The sequence below is a fragment of the Mus caroli genome, unplaced genomic scaffold (genome assembly GCF_978045245.1).
Source record: "Mus caroli unplaced genomic scaffold, Mus_caroli_1 scaffold_17, whole genome shotgun sequence".
Classification (NCBI taxonomy): domain Eukaryota; kingdom Metazoa; phylum Chordata; class Mammalia; order Rodentia; family Muridae; genus Mus; species Mus caroli.
The window spans coordinates 28,737,756-28,750,787 of NW_028227272.1; the positions used below are offsets into that span (position 1 = coordinate 28,737,756).

General features: G+C 36.4%; 1 protein-coding gene and 1 long non-coding RNA gene across 24 annotated transcripts in view; one reads left to right on the forward strand and one right to left on the reverse strand.

Moving 5' to 3' along the window:
- Positions 1-13,032, forward strand: part of Dlg1 (discs large MAGUK scaffold protein 1) — a 201,106-nt gene that overhangs the window by 85,683 nt on the left and 102,391 nt on the right. For 2 of the 22 annotated variants that reach the window (XM_029470494.2, XM_029470495.2), the window contains exon 1: positions 3,790-4,530. The exons of 16 other annotated variants lie outside the window; for them this stretch is intronic. In XM_029470494.2, coding sequence (XP_029326354.1) covers positions 4,297-4,530 — 234 coding nt within the window. In that variant the 5' untranslated portion in view covers positions 3,790-4,296. Of the gene's footprint in view, positions 1-3,781; positions 4,531-13,032 lie in introns of those variants that run through there. 4 more of the 22 variants (XM_029470492.2, XM_029470496.2, XM_029470497.2 and 1 more) reach the window with 4 other exon arrangements.
- LOC110311709 (uncharacterized) overlaps positions 1-13,032 on the reverse strand; it is a 61,856-nt gene that overhangs the window by 46,784 nt on the left and 2,040 nt on the right. The window lies entirely within an intron of this gene.

Here is a 13,032-nt window from a genome sequence, read left to right on the forward strand (position 1 = left end):
CCAGATGAAAAAAAAATTTTTTTTTTCCCTGGTTTTTTCGAGACAGGGTTTCTCTGTGTAGCCCTGGCTGTCCTGGCACTCACTCTGTAGACCAGGCTGGCCTCGAACTCAGAAATCCGCCTGCCTCTGCCTCCCGAGTGCTGGGATTAAAGGCGTGCGCCACCACGCCCGGCGAAAAATTTTTCACATTCTCCATTTCTTGTTGGGATGGCCTAAAACTAAGGCCATATAATTTGTATACAATTTGGCCACTAGATGGTGCACATACAGAATGAATTTACTTACATGAAAGAGCAGTGTGTGTGTGTGTGTGTGTGTGTGTGTTTTCATTTTTCTAAATAAATAGCATTCTTTGTTCAATAAGATTACTAAATATGTGGTATTGAATTATACCTAAAGGCTTCTGGGTTTATTTGTAAGTTTAGAAATATGTTTGTAAATAATCAAGGACCTATTCTGTGTAATTTTTTGAACTATCTTTACTTCTGTTTAATTTTTCTGTATTATAAAATACATATTACATTCCTAACTTGAATTCCTATGATATTCAAGTTTTGCATAATGACCATTAAATATATATTTTGCTGGGTATAGTGCACACCTTTAATCCCAGCACTTTAATTCTAGGGGCAGAGGAAGGCAGTTCTTTATGAGTTCAAGGTCTTCCTGGAGTTCCAGTTCAGCTAGGGCTACACAGTGAAACAATATGCGTGTCCATGCACATGCACATACATGCACATGCATGTATATTGTATTGGTCTAAGTTCTCTAGAGAAACAGAACTGCTAGAATGAATATATATATATTTATTATATGACATATATCTTATATATAAGTCTTAGATAGATAGATATCTTACAAAGCTATGGTCCAGCTGTTCTAACAATAGCTGTCTCCTGACAAAAAGTCTAAGAATCCAGTAGTCATTCAGTCCATAAGGCTCAGTATCTCAGCTTGTCTTAAGTGCATATCAGAATCCTGAAGAAGTAGGCCCTAAGAGTGAAGGAATGTACTTGCCAGTTAGAAGTGAGAGCAAGCAGACAAGGATTAAAACCTTACTTCTTCCATGGTTTTTATATAGGCTGCCATCATATAAGGTAGGTCTTTCTACTTCAAATGATTTAGTCAAGAAAAATTTCTCACACTTGTGCCTAGAAGTTTGGCTTTAATTAATTTCAGATACAGTTAAGTTGACAACCAAGAATAGCCATCGCATGTATGTGGATGTGGGTTTTGCTTTACTAAATGAAGCTTTCTCTAGCTGCTGAGGTTGGAATTCTAGTGTGGAATGCTAGTGGGAAGATGGCTCAGTAGGTAGGAGCACTTGGTGCTTTTCCAGAGAACTTGAGTTTGGTTCACAGTGTCCACGTTAGGTGACACACAACCACCTGTAATTCCAGCTCTAGGGGACCCAACGCTCTCTCTTCTGGCCTCCATAGGCACTAGCACACATGGCAGACACAGAGTCACACAAATATATGAATAGATACATTTAAAGGAAAAGTTAAAGTGTATAAAATGTTAATTTCTGGGTATCCTAAGAGGTTAAGAGCAATTATTTTTGTTGGTTGCTTTAGGTGGCATCTTACTTTTTATTCACTATTTCAGACAAGCTTTCCAGGTTTTTCTATAATGAACTTAAATTTTGTTTTAGTGAGGTTAATCTTTCAGTTCTTTTGTGGAATAAATAAGGCAACTGTAAAGCAAAAATACATCCTTGACCCAATTATGATGTTGATAAGCACATTGTTTTGTGTGCGTGTACTGTTGTGCAGTCGATGACCTATATGAATCATAGATTTTTGTTCTTTGGGTAACAAGATACTTGTTTGTATAGAGTAGCTTTTTTGAGAAATTGGACGTTGTGTAGTAAATAGATTGAATAGACATACAGCATATTTAGTTGTGCTTTAGGGAAACTTGGAATGGAATGATCTCTCAACTTTGAACTGTACCTAAGCTCTTTGACTTTCTGGGATGAGTTCGTGGACACTGAGGATTATTCTTGTGTCTGTATTGGCACTGTTTGCCATTTGAGGAAGGAGGTTTGCATTTAGTATTTGTATTGTGTCCTTGTCATAATCCAGAATATCAAGGCCTGTATCAAATCTAGACTGTTATGTTTTGTTGGATTTTTTTTTTTGTCAGAATATATGGATCAGGACACATTTTGGAATCAAACTAATGACTATACTATCTATATGAACTATATTAATGAGTTCTTTATTAAATACTTGGACCATAATAACATTTTGTTTTTCAGGAGGTCTTTTCTTGTTCTTTTGGTTTTTTGTTTTTCGAGACAGGGTCTCTCTGTTAGCCCTGGCTGTCCTGGAACTCACTTTGTAGACCAGGCTGGCCTCGAACTCAGAAATCCGCCTGCCTCTGCCTCCCAAGTGCTGGGATCAAAGGCGTGCGCCACCACTGCCCAGCTTTCAGGAGGTCTTACTCTTTCCTTCAAAGAGGATTTTTAGGTCTGTATCAACTTTTAATGTTTTCATATATTCCTTTACTGAACATAAGTAGAATAGAGCCACAGTTTGCAAGCTGGTTTCCTGGTCCCTGGAAATAAACCCCAAACTCTAATCTCTCTGGGAAGGCATCTTATTCCTGAGAATCCCATGTGGTTCTCTGCTCTTTGGGGACATGTCTTAGGTAAGGTTTCAGTGAGATACTATGGACATCTTTTCTTCTTGAGCCAGATTTGCAATGGACCCAAGGGTGTGGCTTGTAATACTATGTCCAGTAGGTTACATTTAATTCCTGCCTAGAAGAACAGACATAAGAAAGATTTTGTCCACATCTGAAAAATACTCGTGACTGGGCCTGGAGTGTGTGTTGTATTCGTACAGGACTGAACATTGATTCAGTTATTATCAAATAGCACTTTTGTTTACGTATACGTTCTCAGTGGACATCTATTGTAACATATACTAATATAGCATAGCATGGCTTATACTTGAGGATGTTAAGAGTTACTTAGGGAGCTTTTTAACTAGCATTCTGGGAGCTAGAGAGATGTCTTAGTGGTTAGGAACAAGTTAATTCCTCCAGAGGACCTGAGTTGAGTTAGTTTAAGCAACCATAACAACCAGTTTCCAAACACCTGTAACTCCAGCTCCAAGGGACCTGATAATATGAGGCCCTCTCTGGCCTCCCTGGTCACTTGCAGATGTGTGGCTTATACACATACACTGAGTCCTTTAGAGATTTTATAGTAAACACCAGGCAATTCTGAGGTTAACTACTATAATGAAAAAAAAAAAAAAAACACAGCAAAAAAAAAATCATTGATTTTTTTTAAATGCTTATTAATTTAGAAATCAAGCAGCATTACTTCATGAGCCAGAGTAGTATTTATACAGTGTTTCATAATGAAAGGAATTATTGGTGCTCTTTTGCACATTATAAACTCACAATCTTATAACTTTAATGATTATTATATGCCAGAAGACAGTGCGTATTACTCCTTAACAGTTCTTTTTATCATAAAAGTTCCAGTGGCCATTTATGTATTTTACTGATTAATCTGTTCTAGACTCAGTAGTTAAAAATTAGAAATTAATACACTATGTAAAATGATTTTGCTAGATTATAAACAAATTTCCCTAACATTAGATCTTCAGAATTCAATACATGGTATCTTCAAACAATTTGAAAACCAATGCTAAATAATGTAAGATTCATTGCAATGTCAAAATTTATGAATAGCAAATATTCTTTTAATGAGATCAAAGCTGTTAGCAGAAAGAAGCCTTATATTTAAAATTCAGTTCATATTTATAATTTATGTAAGCAGTGAAGATGCCATTGGATTTTACACTACGCTGATGGAAACTTAGTAACCCGGGCTTTCTCCACCCAGTGCGTTAAATCAGTCATCCCCCAAAGGGTCTTGGTAGCCCAGTGTTTATAACCTCCTTCTTTACCTGCTAATCGACCTCACTTCCTGGATTTCAGTCCGGGTCTAGTTATCAGCTAACAAAAGAACAGCTTTTGGTTCCTGCAGACGCTGGTGAAAAAATAATCACGAGAAAGAAATCCACCTTATGTCGTCTTTTTCTGTCTGCAAAAATAAACTCAGCCACCATACAGCTAACAGGTACAGAAGGAAGATACAGGCTCGGTCATAGGAAGAAACTGCAGAGAAAATGAGCATCATTTCTCAAGATTTTTATTTCCCTGATCTACAAGTGATGCTGCTGTAATTGTAGCTGCAGTTTTCACCGATCATTCACCACTCAGCAGCTGGTAGAGAAGTAAGACTGCTTGGCAACCACCTGCAGGGCTGCAGAGATGAATTACATTTTCGGAAACAACACACTTCTGTACTCTCGCGCCAGTCGAGGAGGCAATGCTAGCTCTAGCCATGGCTCAGTAGGCCCTAAGCAGAAACACTGGGCAAAAAAGGGCTCGTCAGATGAACTGCAAGCCGAGCCAGAGCCTTCCCGCTGGCAGCAGATAGTTGCTTTCTTCACTCGAAGACACAGCTTTATTGACTGCATCTCGGTAGCCACCAGCTCCACCCAGGTAACAGGCCACTTGTTGAAATTATTTTCAGTATATTTATGTTCATATTTGCTTTGCTACGATGTCTTAATGCAGATTTATTATTAAAAATGAATCTACTGTGTTGTTATCTTGGCACTGAAATTTTATGTTTTTAGTCCATCTATGCAGGTCTTTACCACAGAAGGGGAAATGAAAAACATTTCCCTTATGTTATGTAATACTAAACAAACAGTCTCAGATTCTACTAAATGACTTCTCTAAAAATGTAAAGTCATTAACATGTGAGTTAAAATACAAGTTAATGCTCATCTTATTTTTAGATGGTGTTAAATGTTATGAAGAATGATGTTTGAGCAAAAGATAATCACCTATTTAGTTTTTGTATGCTGGTAGGTAATCCTGGGGAGGCATAGTAAGAAACAAAAGGTAGCTTAAATATTTTCATTTTTAATGTTTTGAGAATAGGTTAAATGTAATACAGTTAGCTAATATAATATATATTTATCTTAGTTAAATTTATTTATTCAAGATATTAATGACTATCCATTTTAAAAGTACATCTTGTCTAAGAATAATCTGGAATTAGTAAACTTGTATAATTGCATAGTCATGGAATATTTTTAAAACATTCATATTTTAAAGATGCTAGCAAAAAAGTCCCAATTTTTAAAAAGTCCCATAAAATTCTTTCTTTAAGGGGAAATGAATATTGAATGTAGGAGACAAAAATAAACAGTTGAATGAATGCTTGTGGTTTGGTATAAAAGAAGACAAAAGGAAGTATTAATATTTTAATATATATTTTAGCAGCAAATCAATCAACTAGTGAAAATAAAAGGGTAAAAAATAGTCTAAGAACAAATTGAGAATGGTTTTTCCTTTAATGTCAGTAATTCTTAATATGTATACAGATGCATATATGATCTTTTGGGCCTTTAAAAAATAAATTTCCTTTAAAGATTATTTTTTCACTCACTAGAAGCAGCACAGTAAATATAAATATAACTGCCAACCTGATTATTTGTTTTGGTTAGAGTTTTCTCACAATGTTTTGTGGTAGTAAAATATCAACTCCTAAAGTCAGAAAACCTACCCATTTCTTATATGCTTAAGATGAAATTACATATATAGTCACCAGGGTTCCTTCCAGCCAGAACTTACTGAAAGGCAATGACTGACTCTTAAATTAAAAAGTGACTGCTCTGAGCACTTTTTTTCCTGCTTCTGATCATAAAAGGATGAAAAGATTAAAGGTTAGTGCTATTAGTTGTTACAGATAAATATTAAATAATATTTTCATAACAATAAAAAGATACCCTAGTCTTTATGGTTTTATAAATAAACTACTGTTGCATGTACATATTGATATATTTGATGTTCATCTTAAGGACATACATGAAAAGACCAATAGTTCACACATAAAACTATTGAAAGCAGGTTAGAAGACAGATTAGAATACAGGAACCTGTACACTAAAATCGTAACCCCTATTACACCATTGATGATTATTACTCTCCCCCAAAGTTGGCCCCTGTAGTGTCTCTCTGCTGAAGAAAGAGATCGTTTCTCTTGCAAACTTCTTAACCAATGCTTCTCTTGGCCTTTTCATTACCTTTGTGTTTTGAGTCTGGAAGTAGAAAATCTTAGGCCAGAGGTTTTCACTTCTGTTTTTCCTAGAGGAGTCACATTGCACTTTTCTAACTGATGAGTTGTATAATTTATATGTTCAAGTTGTTAGTTATAATTTTCTGCTTTATATGATAAAATATAGTGGAACTGAGAAGGAACTCAAGACATGATCGGTACCTTATTTAACACAGGAGTGCATTTTTATAATAACTCAGTCTTGACAGTTTTGTAGCACCAGAGGAATTTGCATGTTGTTGTAGGGAGCAAAGTAGATGAATGACATGTCATAATTTGTTGAGCATATACTATGTACTTACTATGGATATAGTTTGTACTGTGGTTTGTAAATAGCAGGATCTCCTGTTTTGATGTTATCTGAAATGAACTTTTAAAATATTTCATAGGAAGATTTAACTTTTAATCTAAATTTCCTTTCACTGGGTTTAAAATATACTTTACCAAATTGGGGGTTGTTACTAAATTAAATTTCAATTATTTATCTCAAATTACTACTCTGATTCCCAAACACACTGTGCTACAAGTGAAAAGAAATTTTACTTACAGATTTATTTTAAGTACTTGTCTATTAGAAGTATTTATGTTCAAAACTAAGATTATGTGCCAAGTTCCATGGACTATCTGGAACATTTAGGAAGTCATATTCTGAATGCTAAGGAAACCAAATTATAAAGATCTACAAGATACCAAGTGCTTGGGCGCTCGGTAAATGTTTGTGTCTGTTTTAGTTCCCTGGAATGTTACTCTTGATATACCACACACAGTCTTCACATCGAAATATCTGTAGTTCTTCAGAGTGTCTTGCCTTTTTTTTCTCTTGCTTCATATTATCCTCCGGCCACACAAATCTCCTGTTCTCCTGTTTCCCTCGCCCCTCTACCTATCACCACTAGTGATAAAAATGTTGTTACATTCTATCTCCATTCATTTGGTTTTGCCTCAGAAGTTTACATTGTGAGTTGAGAAAGGGAACTTTTTAATTATTATTAAGACATATTTTTCATGAATTGGTTTACCTTGATATAATTTTTTCTTCAGAGACTTCATACTGCAAATGTCTTTGTTTTAAGTAGTTTGTGTACACACACACACTTAAAATTTTTATAAGCAGTGTCAAACATTCCTTTCCTTTGATTCCTCACTTCATCATTCTTCCTGTTCCTGTAAAGTAGTCACCATGGCAACCAAGAGATGCAGTTGATGTCATTACTAGTTTGTGGATGACTATACTTCATCTTCCTTCTTTGTTCATGATTTAAAAAAAAAAAAACTGCTTTTGGGGACAGGCCAGTGGTGACTCATATCTTTAAGCCCAGCTCTTATGAGGCTGAGGCAGACAGATCTCTGAGTTTGAGGCCAGCCTAGTCTACAGAGTGAGTTCCAGGTCAGCCAAGGCTACATAGAGAAACCTTGTCTTGAAAAACAAAATAAAACAAAACAAAAACCTGTGTATTGTAATCTCAAGTTATTCATCTTTTAAAAACTTCCACCAGGAAGATCAGTCCATAAACTACTTAAAACAAAGACTACTTGCAGTATGATATCACACAGTCCGTATTTCCTTTTTCTCCCTTTCTGGGCTTCTGCATCTATCTCTCTTAATCACTGGGACTTGGAGAGTATTTGAGTACCAACTTGACGTCTTTTCCCTGCCCACTATTTGTATAATCATTCTTAGTTAATTTCAGTATCCTTATATAATCTACCTAAAATCTTGACTTTTCTATTTTTGTTATCTTTTTCCATAGAGATCTTGGGTTTTCTGTCACTTGAACAATCTACTCGAATGATTGTGTTGAAGACTTTTCAACACCACTTGGCATATCACTTCAACCTCTGATGTAGGCATGTAACATGGCTAGCACTTTTTCTTCTCGGCTCACTTGTTCAGGCCTTCCACTACAATGCATTTTAATCCTCTTAAGATCCAGAGACCAGGGATTTTTACTGTCCTTTGCCACTCATCCATCCCTCATTACCTTGCTCAAACCTTTTCATAATCTCAGCTCTCTCCCACTTCCCGACACTCTATTGGAAGCATTTGTCCTAACTGCAGCTTTGCCTTCTTCACCAGGCCTGGGAACTGCCCATTAAGCCTGCACTGTCCCTTTCTAGGGAGCACCATTCTAAGTTGATAATCTTCCTCTGTGTCCTGCCTGGCCTGCTGCAGTAAGTGAACTGTCTGTTCCTAAAGCTGACCTTTCTCTCCTGCTCGATTATTCAAGGCCTCATCAGACTCCTTTTTCTTCTTCACCGTCGTTTGCCTTTTTCTGTGTATTAGGTAATTTCCATGAGCTGAAACACCTCTCACTAACATAAACAGCTGAAACCACCTCCTTGTACATTGTCAAATCCACTGGCCAGCTATTTCTCTTCATGTGACCTGCTATACAGATGAGTTTAACACAGTTGATTACTACTGAAGTTTTTTCACCTCTGACTCTTGGATGCTGATCTAACATTCTACTAGCTTCACTTTCCTTTGGAGTGTTTTCCTTTTTCTTACTGCTAAGTAGGGTACAGTCTTGTATTCTTGTGTGTGTGTGTGTGTGTGTGTGTGTTTTCATGTAATCTTATCCAGTCAGTCTTGTGCCATCACCATCAATCATCATCATCATCAAGATGTCTGTCTTTAGCTCAAAGCTAATCCTGTACAGTAGGCCTTGTATCTGTAGTTTCCTGTTTATCCAGTGTTTCCACTTAAGTAAGCATAAAAGATAATTTTATCTTTTTTCATCATTATTATTGACTTTCTTTGTTTTCATTTAACTTTAAATTTTTTGTTTGTTCATTTTCTTCTTATCATTGTGGTCTTTGATGGAAAGACAGTACATGTTCTTGCCTGTGCTAATAAGCATGCCCTATCACTGAGCTACATGTCAGTCTCGAGAGAGCTTTTAGCCTACTTCCTGTTCTTATGTATGCTGAGAATCTAAAAACAAAACCTGTGGGATTGCCTTTTTTCTTTTGCTCCATTTCCAAGATGACAGCAGATCCTGTTGGCGTTTGGTGAGGACAGGCTTCTCGCTCTGCTCCCTACCTGCCCCCAGCTAGCCAGTACCTTTCCTCGGGCATCAATCTCACTTTACTTTTATAACTTTCTTCGGAGTACTTACCTACAGACTGATTTTTGTTGTTACAGTCTTTATTTTATTTAAGTTTATGTCTTTAAAGATTTATTTTTAATTGTATGTGTGAGTGTGTGCATATGAGTGCAGGTGCAGTTCAGAATCTGTTTTGCTTACTAGCCTGGCAGTTCCCTAGAGGTAAGATTTTCTATTTATGTTTATGCTAATCCTCAGCTTCCATAACATTATTGGCAACATAACAACTACAACAACAAGTTACTAAATGAGGGAAGAAACAGACAAATCAACCTGAACTCAGAAGAGCTAGTACACATTTTTGTCTGTCTGTCTTCTGTCTTAATCTCTCCACAAAACATTTGTGTACTGACTTAGTATTTAGTAAGCTGATCCTCTGCCTGGTAACTCCTCTCTTACTTGTCCTACTGAAGAGGAAGAAATCCCAAGGGGAGGGAAAAGGTTTGGTTTTCTTATAGTCAGGGTGACTATGCAACTGTCATAGGCTTTAGATGGAGAGAGGGTACTATTAATAACTAAAGAGAGACAGTCAGTACAAATACATATTTCCTAGGCAAACAGACATATGGTTGGTTGCCTATTTATATCCATGTACCTTCTGACTTACAACTAGGCAACTGGTGTCAGTGTCCCCACCAAGACATCTTCATCTTGGAATACCCTAGAGTCCATCTTTGTTACCCATACATTTTCATAAAGCTGGTCCCAGATAAGAAGGAAGACATGATAGTCTTTATCTTTGAGAGGCTGTTTATATTTGGTAATGTATTTCCTTTGCACTAAACTGGAATATATACCAGGTAAATAGGCAGCCTTTTAAAACTAAGGTAGAAATGCCAACTCTGATCAAGAGTAGGGTTGTTTCTAAGATAAAAAGTGTAGAAATAGTCTGTTTAACTGGTTACAAAATGCTACTTTGGCCAGGAACATTTATTTGTTAATTCCTCACTCATAAGGCCATGAGCTTTGTAAGATTAATATCGTGACTCACCTTTGGAAATGTTCACCCTTTCACAAGAATACTATTGTTATATTTCTATTTGTCTTAAACTTTTTACAGCACGCCTATATGTGCTTAGTATTTAAGAACCAATTATTGATGCAGCAGAACACTTTGGAAATCACAGACACTGCACAAAAAGTATTTGTTTACAATAGTTATAGAAATCTTTACAAAATACATTATTGACCATATAACCTAGCAGTGATAATCCTTAAAATCTCTTCAAATTTAGTACAAAGTTTTATGCAGAGAAAACTGTAGATAGATGTTTGTAATTGCTTATCATTGTCAAAACCTAGTAGCAAGTAAGATGTACTTCAGTAGGTGATTAGATACACTTCTGACAGTGAAATAGTATCTAGCAGTAAAAAAGATTAAGCCACATGGAAGGAAAATGTTTACTACTAAGTGAAGAGAAAACAATCTGAAGAGGCTTTATACAATATTATCCCAACTCTGTGACATTTGGGGAAGTCAAAAAGAAAAGATGTGCGATTCCTAGGATTTTAGGAGGAGAGTGAAACTATCCTGTATGATTCTGTAATTTCAGATACATGCCATTACACACTTGGAAAACCAGAGACTGTCCAACAGCAAAAGTGAACCCAGCATAGACTAGACTCTGTGACAATGGTGGGTTGGTATAGGTTCATCTGTTGTAACAAATATACCACTCTGGTGCAGGGGGTTGAGTGGGTGACTGTACACAAGTGGGCCGAGGGCACGCAGGGACTTGCTGTACTCAACATTCAGTTTTCTGTGAACCTAAATCTGGTCTGAAAATTAAATTCTATTAAAAAATACAAACTTGCTATCTTAAATTTAGATTGGCTTAGTCTGGAGAACTAAATAGGAAAATTTTTATGTAAGTTTTCATCTGTGCAGCTTCTATATAATGTCTTGATATAGTTGGCCCTTCTGTCAAGGACAGATAGGCTAAGAGAAATACATTTCACATTTATGTATTTTAATATATATTCTAGGAAAATTTAAAAGTTAACTTTTAAAGTAAAATTTAAAGTAAACTTCTGGAAAAGGGTGGAGCCACTTATCTGGAGTTTTCAGGCTTCTTGAGCTTCCATTTGGGCTCCTGTTTAGTTTCAAGTAATGTTTCTCTTCTGAGATTTAGACTGTATGCAGGCTTCTTACCACAGTTTTGTTCTCTGTCATCTGCTGAACTATAAGCTTCATAGGGCTGGTCCTATAAAGATGTGCAGTTTCTTTTATATTCCTAGAGCCTAGCATAGTGAATGCCTTGATAAATATTAGTTGAATAATACATAAATTAATTAGTAAATAAATGAAGGTGCTTATCTCCATTTAATATAATGGTTGCAAGGAGCTTCTCAATATGATTTGGTCATTATTATTTTCACAAACTTTATGTAGAACTATAGTTAAAAATTGGCACATCTACACCGAAGGTTTTGTAAGATAAAGTGTGTACATTGCCAAAGTACTTGAAATTCTCTGAGGGAAAAAAATTGTATGTGGAACCAACACTCAAAAGCACTGGCTAGCTGGCAGTGGTAGTGCACTTCCCAGCATTAGAGGGACAGAAGTAGGCAGAGCTCAGATTTCGAAGCCAGCCTGGTCCACATAACAAGTTCCAGGGTAGCCAGGGTTGCACAGAGAGACCCTGTCTCAAAAGACAAAAGCAACACCATGAAAAGACCTGGCACCAGGCACACGTGGTACCCTAACATGCACAAAAGCAGGACACTTGCACATATACACTGAAATGGATAAAGAAGTATATGAGGTGTTATACTCTACATATGCTAAACTTAAATTTGTATCACTAAAACACATTTTAAAAGATCTTTTGCTATATTATAATCCCCAACGTTATTATATAATTTTCGAATTTTGAGAAAGGTAAAAATAATTGTTCAGATCATGTAGAAAACAGTAGTTTATAATTACCAACTTGTTTAAGAAACTTTTAAATATACCTACTGATAATGATCATTTTACAGTGACATAGAAGTTAATGAACAGAAACGGTGGTCCTGTCTTATGGATGGTTACATAATTGGCCATCATATCTGACAGCAGGGGGTTTTATTTTTATTTATTTATTTTTTTTTTTGGTTTTTTGAGACAGGGCTTCTCTGTATAGCCTTAGCTGTTGGATTTTATTTTTTAAGTGAATGAGTGTGTGCACATGCCATGTGTGTTCAGGTCACTGTGAAGGCCTGCAGAGGATGTTGGATAACATGGAACTGGAGTTCCTTCACATTGTGAGCTGCGTGATGTGGATGCTGGGAACTAACCCCCCCCCCCCCCCCAAGGCCTGGAAGGAACAGCCAGTGCTCTTTACTACAAACCAGTTCTTCAAATATAGAGCTAGAATTTTAAAAGGAATCCTAGTGCTCTTAAAAGATATTGCCACTATATTCATCTTTAGCAGAGATGGCTCAAAAGTTAGGAACATGGCTGCTCTTTCAGAGGACCCAGGTTTAATTCCCAGCACCCACATGGCAGTCACAACCATCTGTAATTCCATTTACAAGGGATCCAGTGCACTCTTCTGGCCTCCTTGGGCATGAGGCTTCCAAGTGGTATGTAAACATATATGCTTAGGTAAAAGACCTGAAAGCATGAAATAAAAGAAAAATAATTTAAAACATTTTTTGTCAAGTACCAAGTTGTTTGCATTTCTGAACAGGTTTTTGTTTTTGTGTATCATATTTGTGAGACTTGGTCTATTAGTTTAGCCGTGTAGCTGTGAAAACATAATGATCATTGTACAGTACAAGTTTC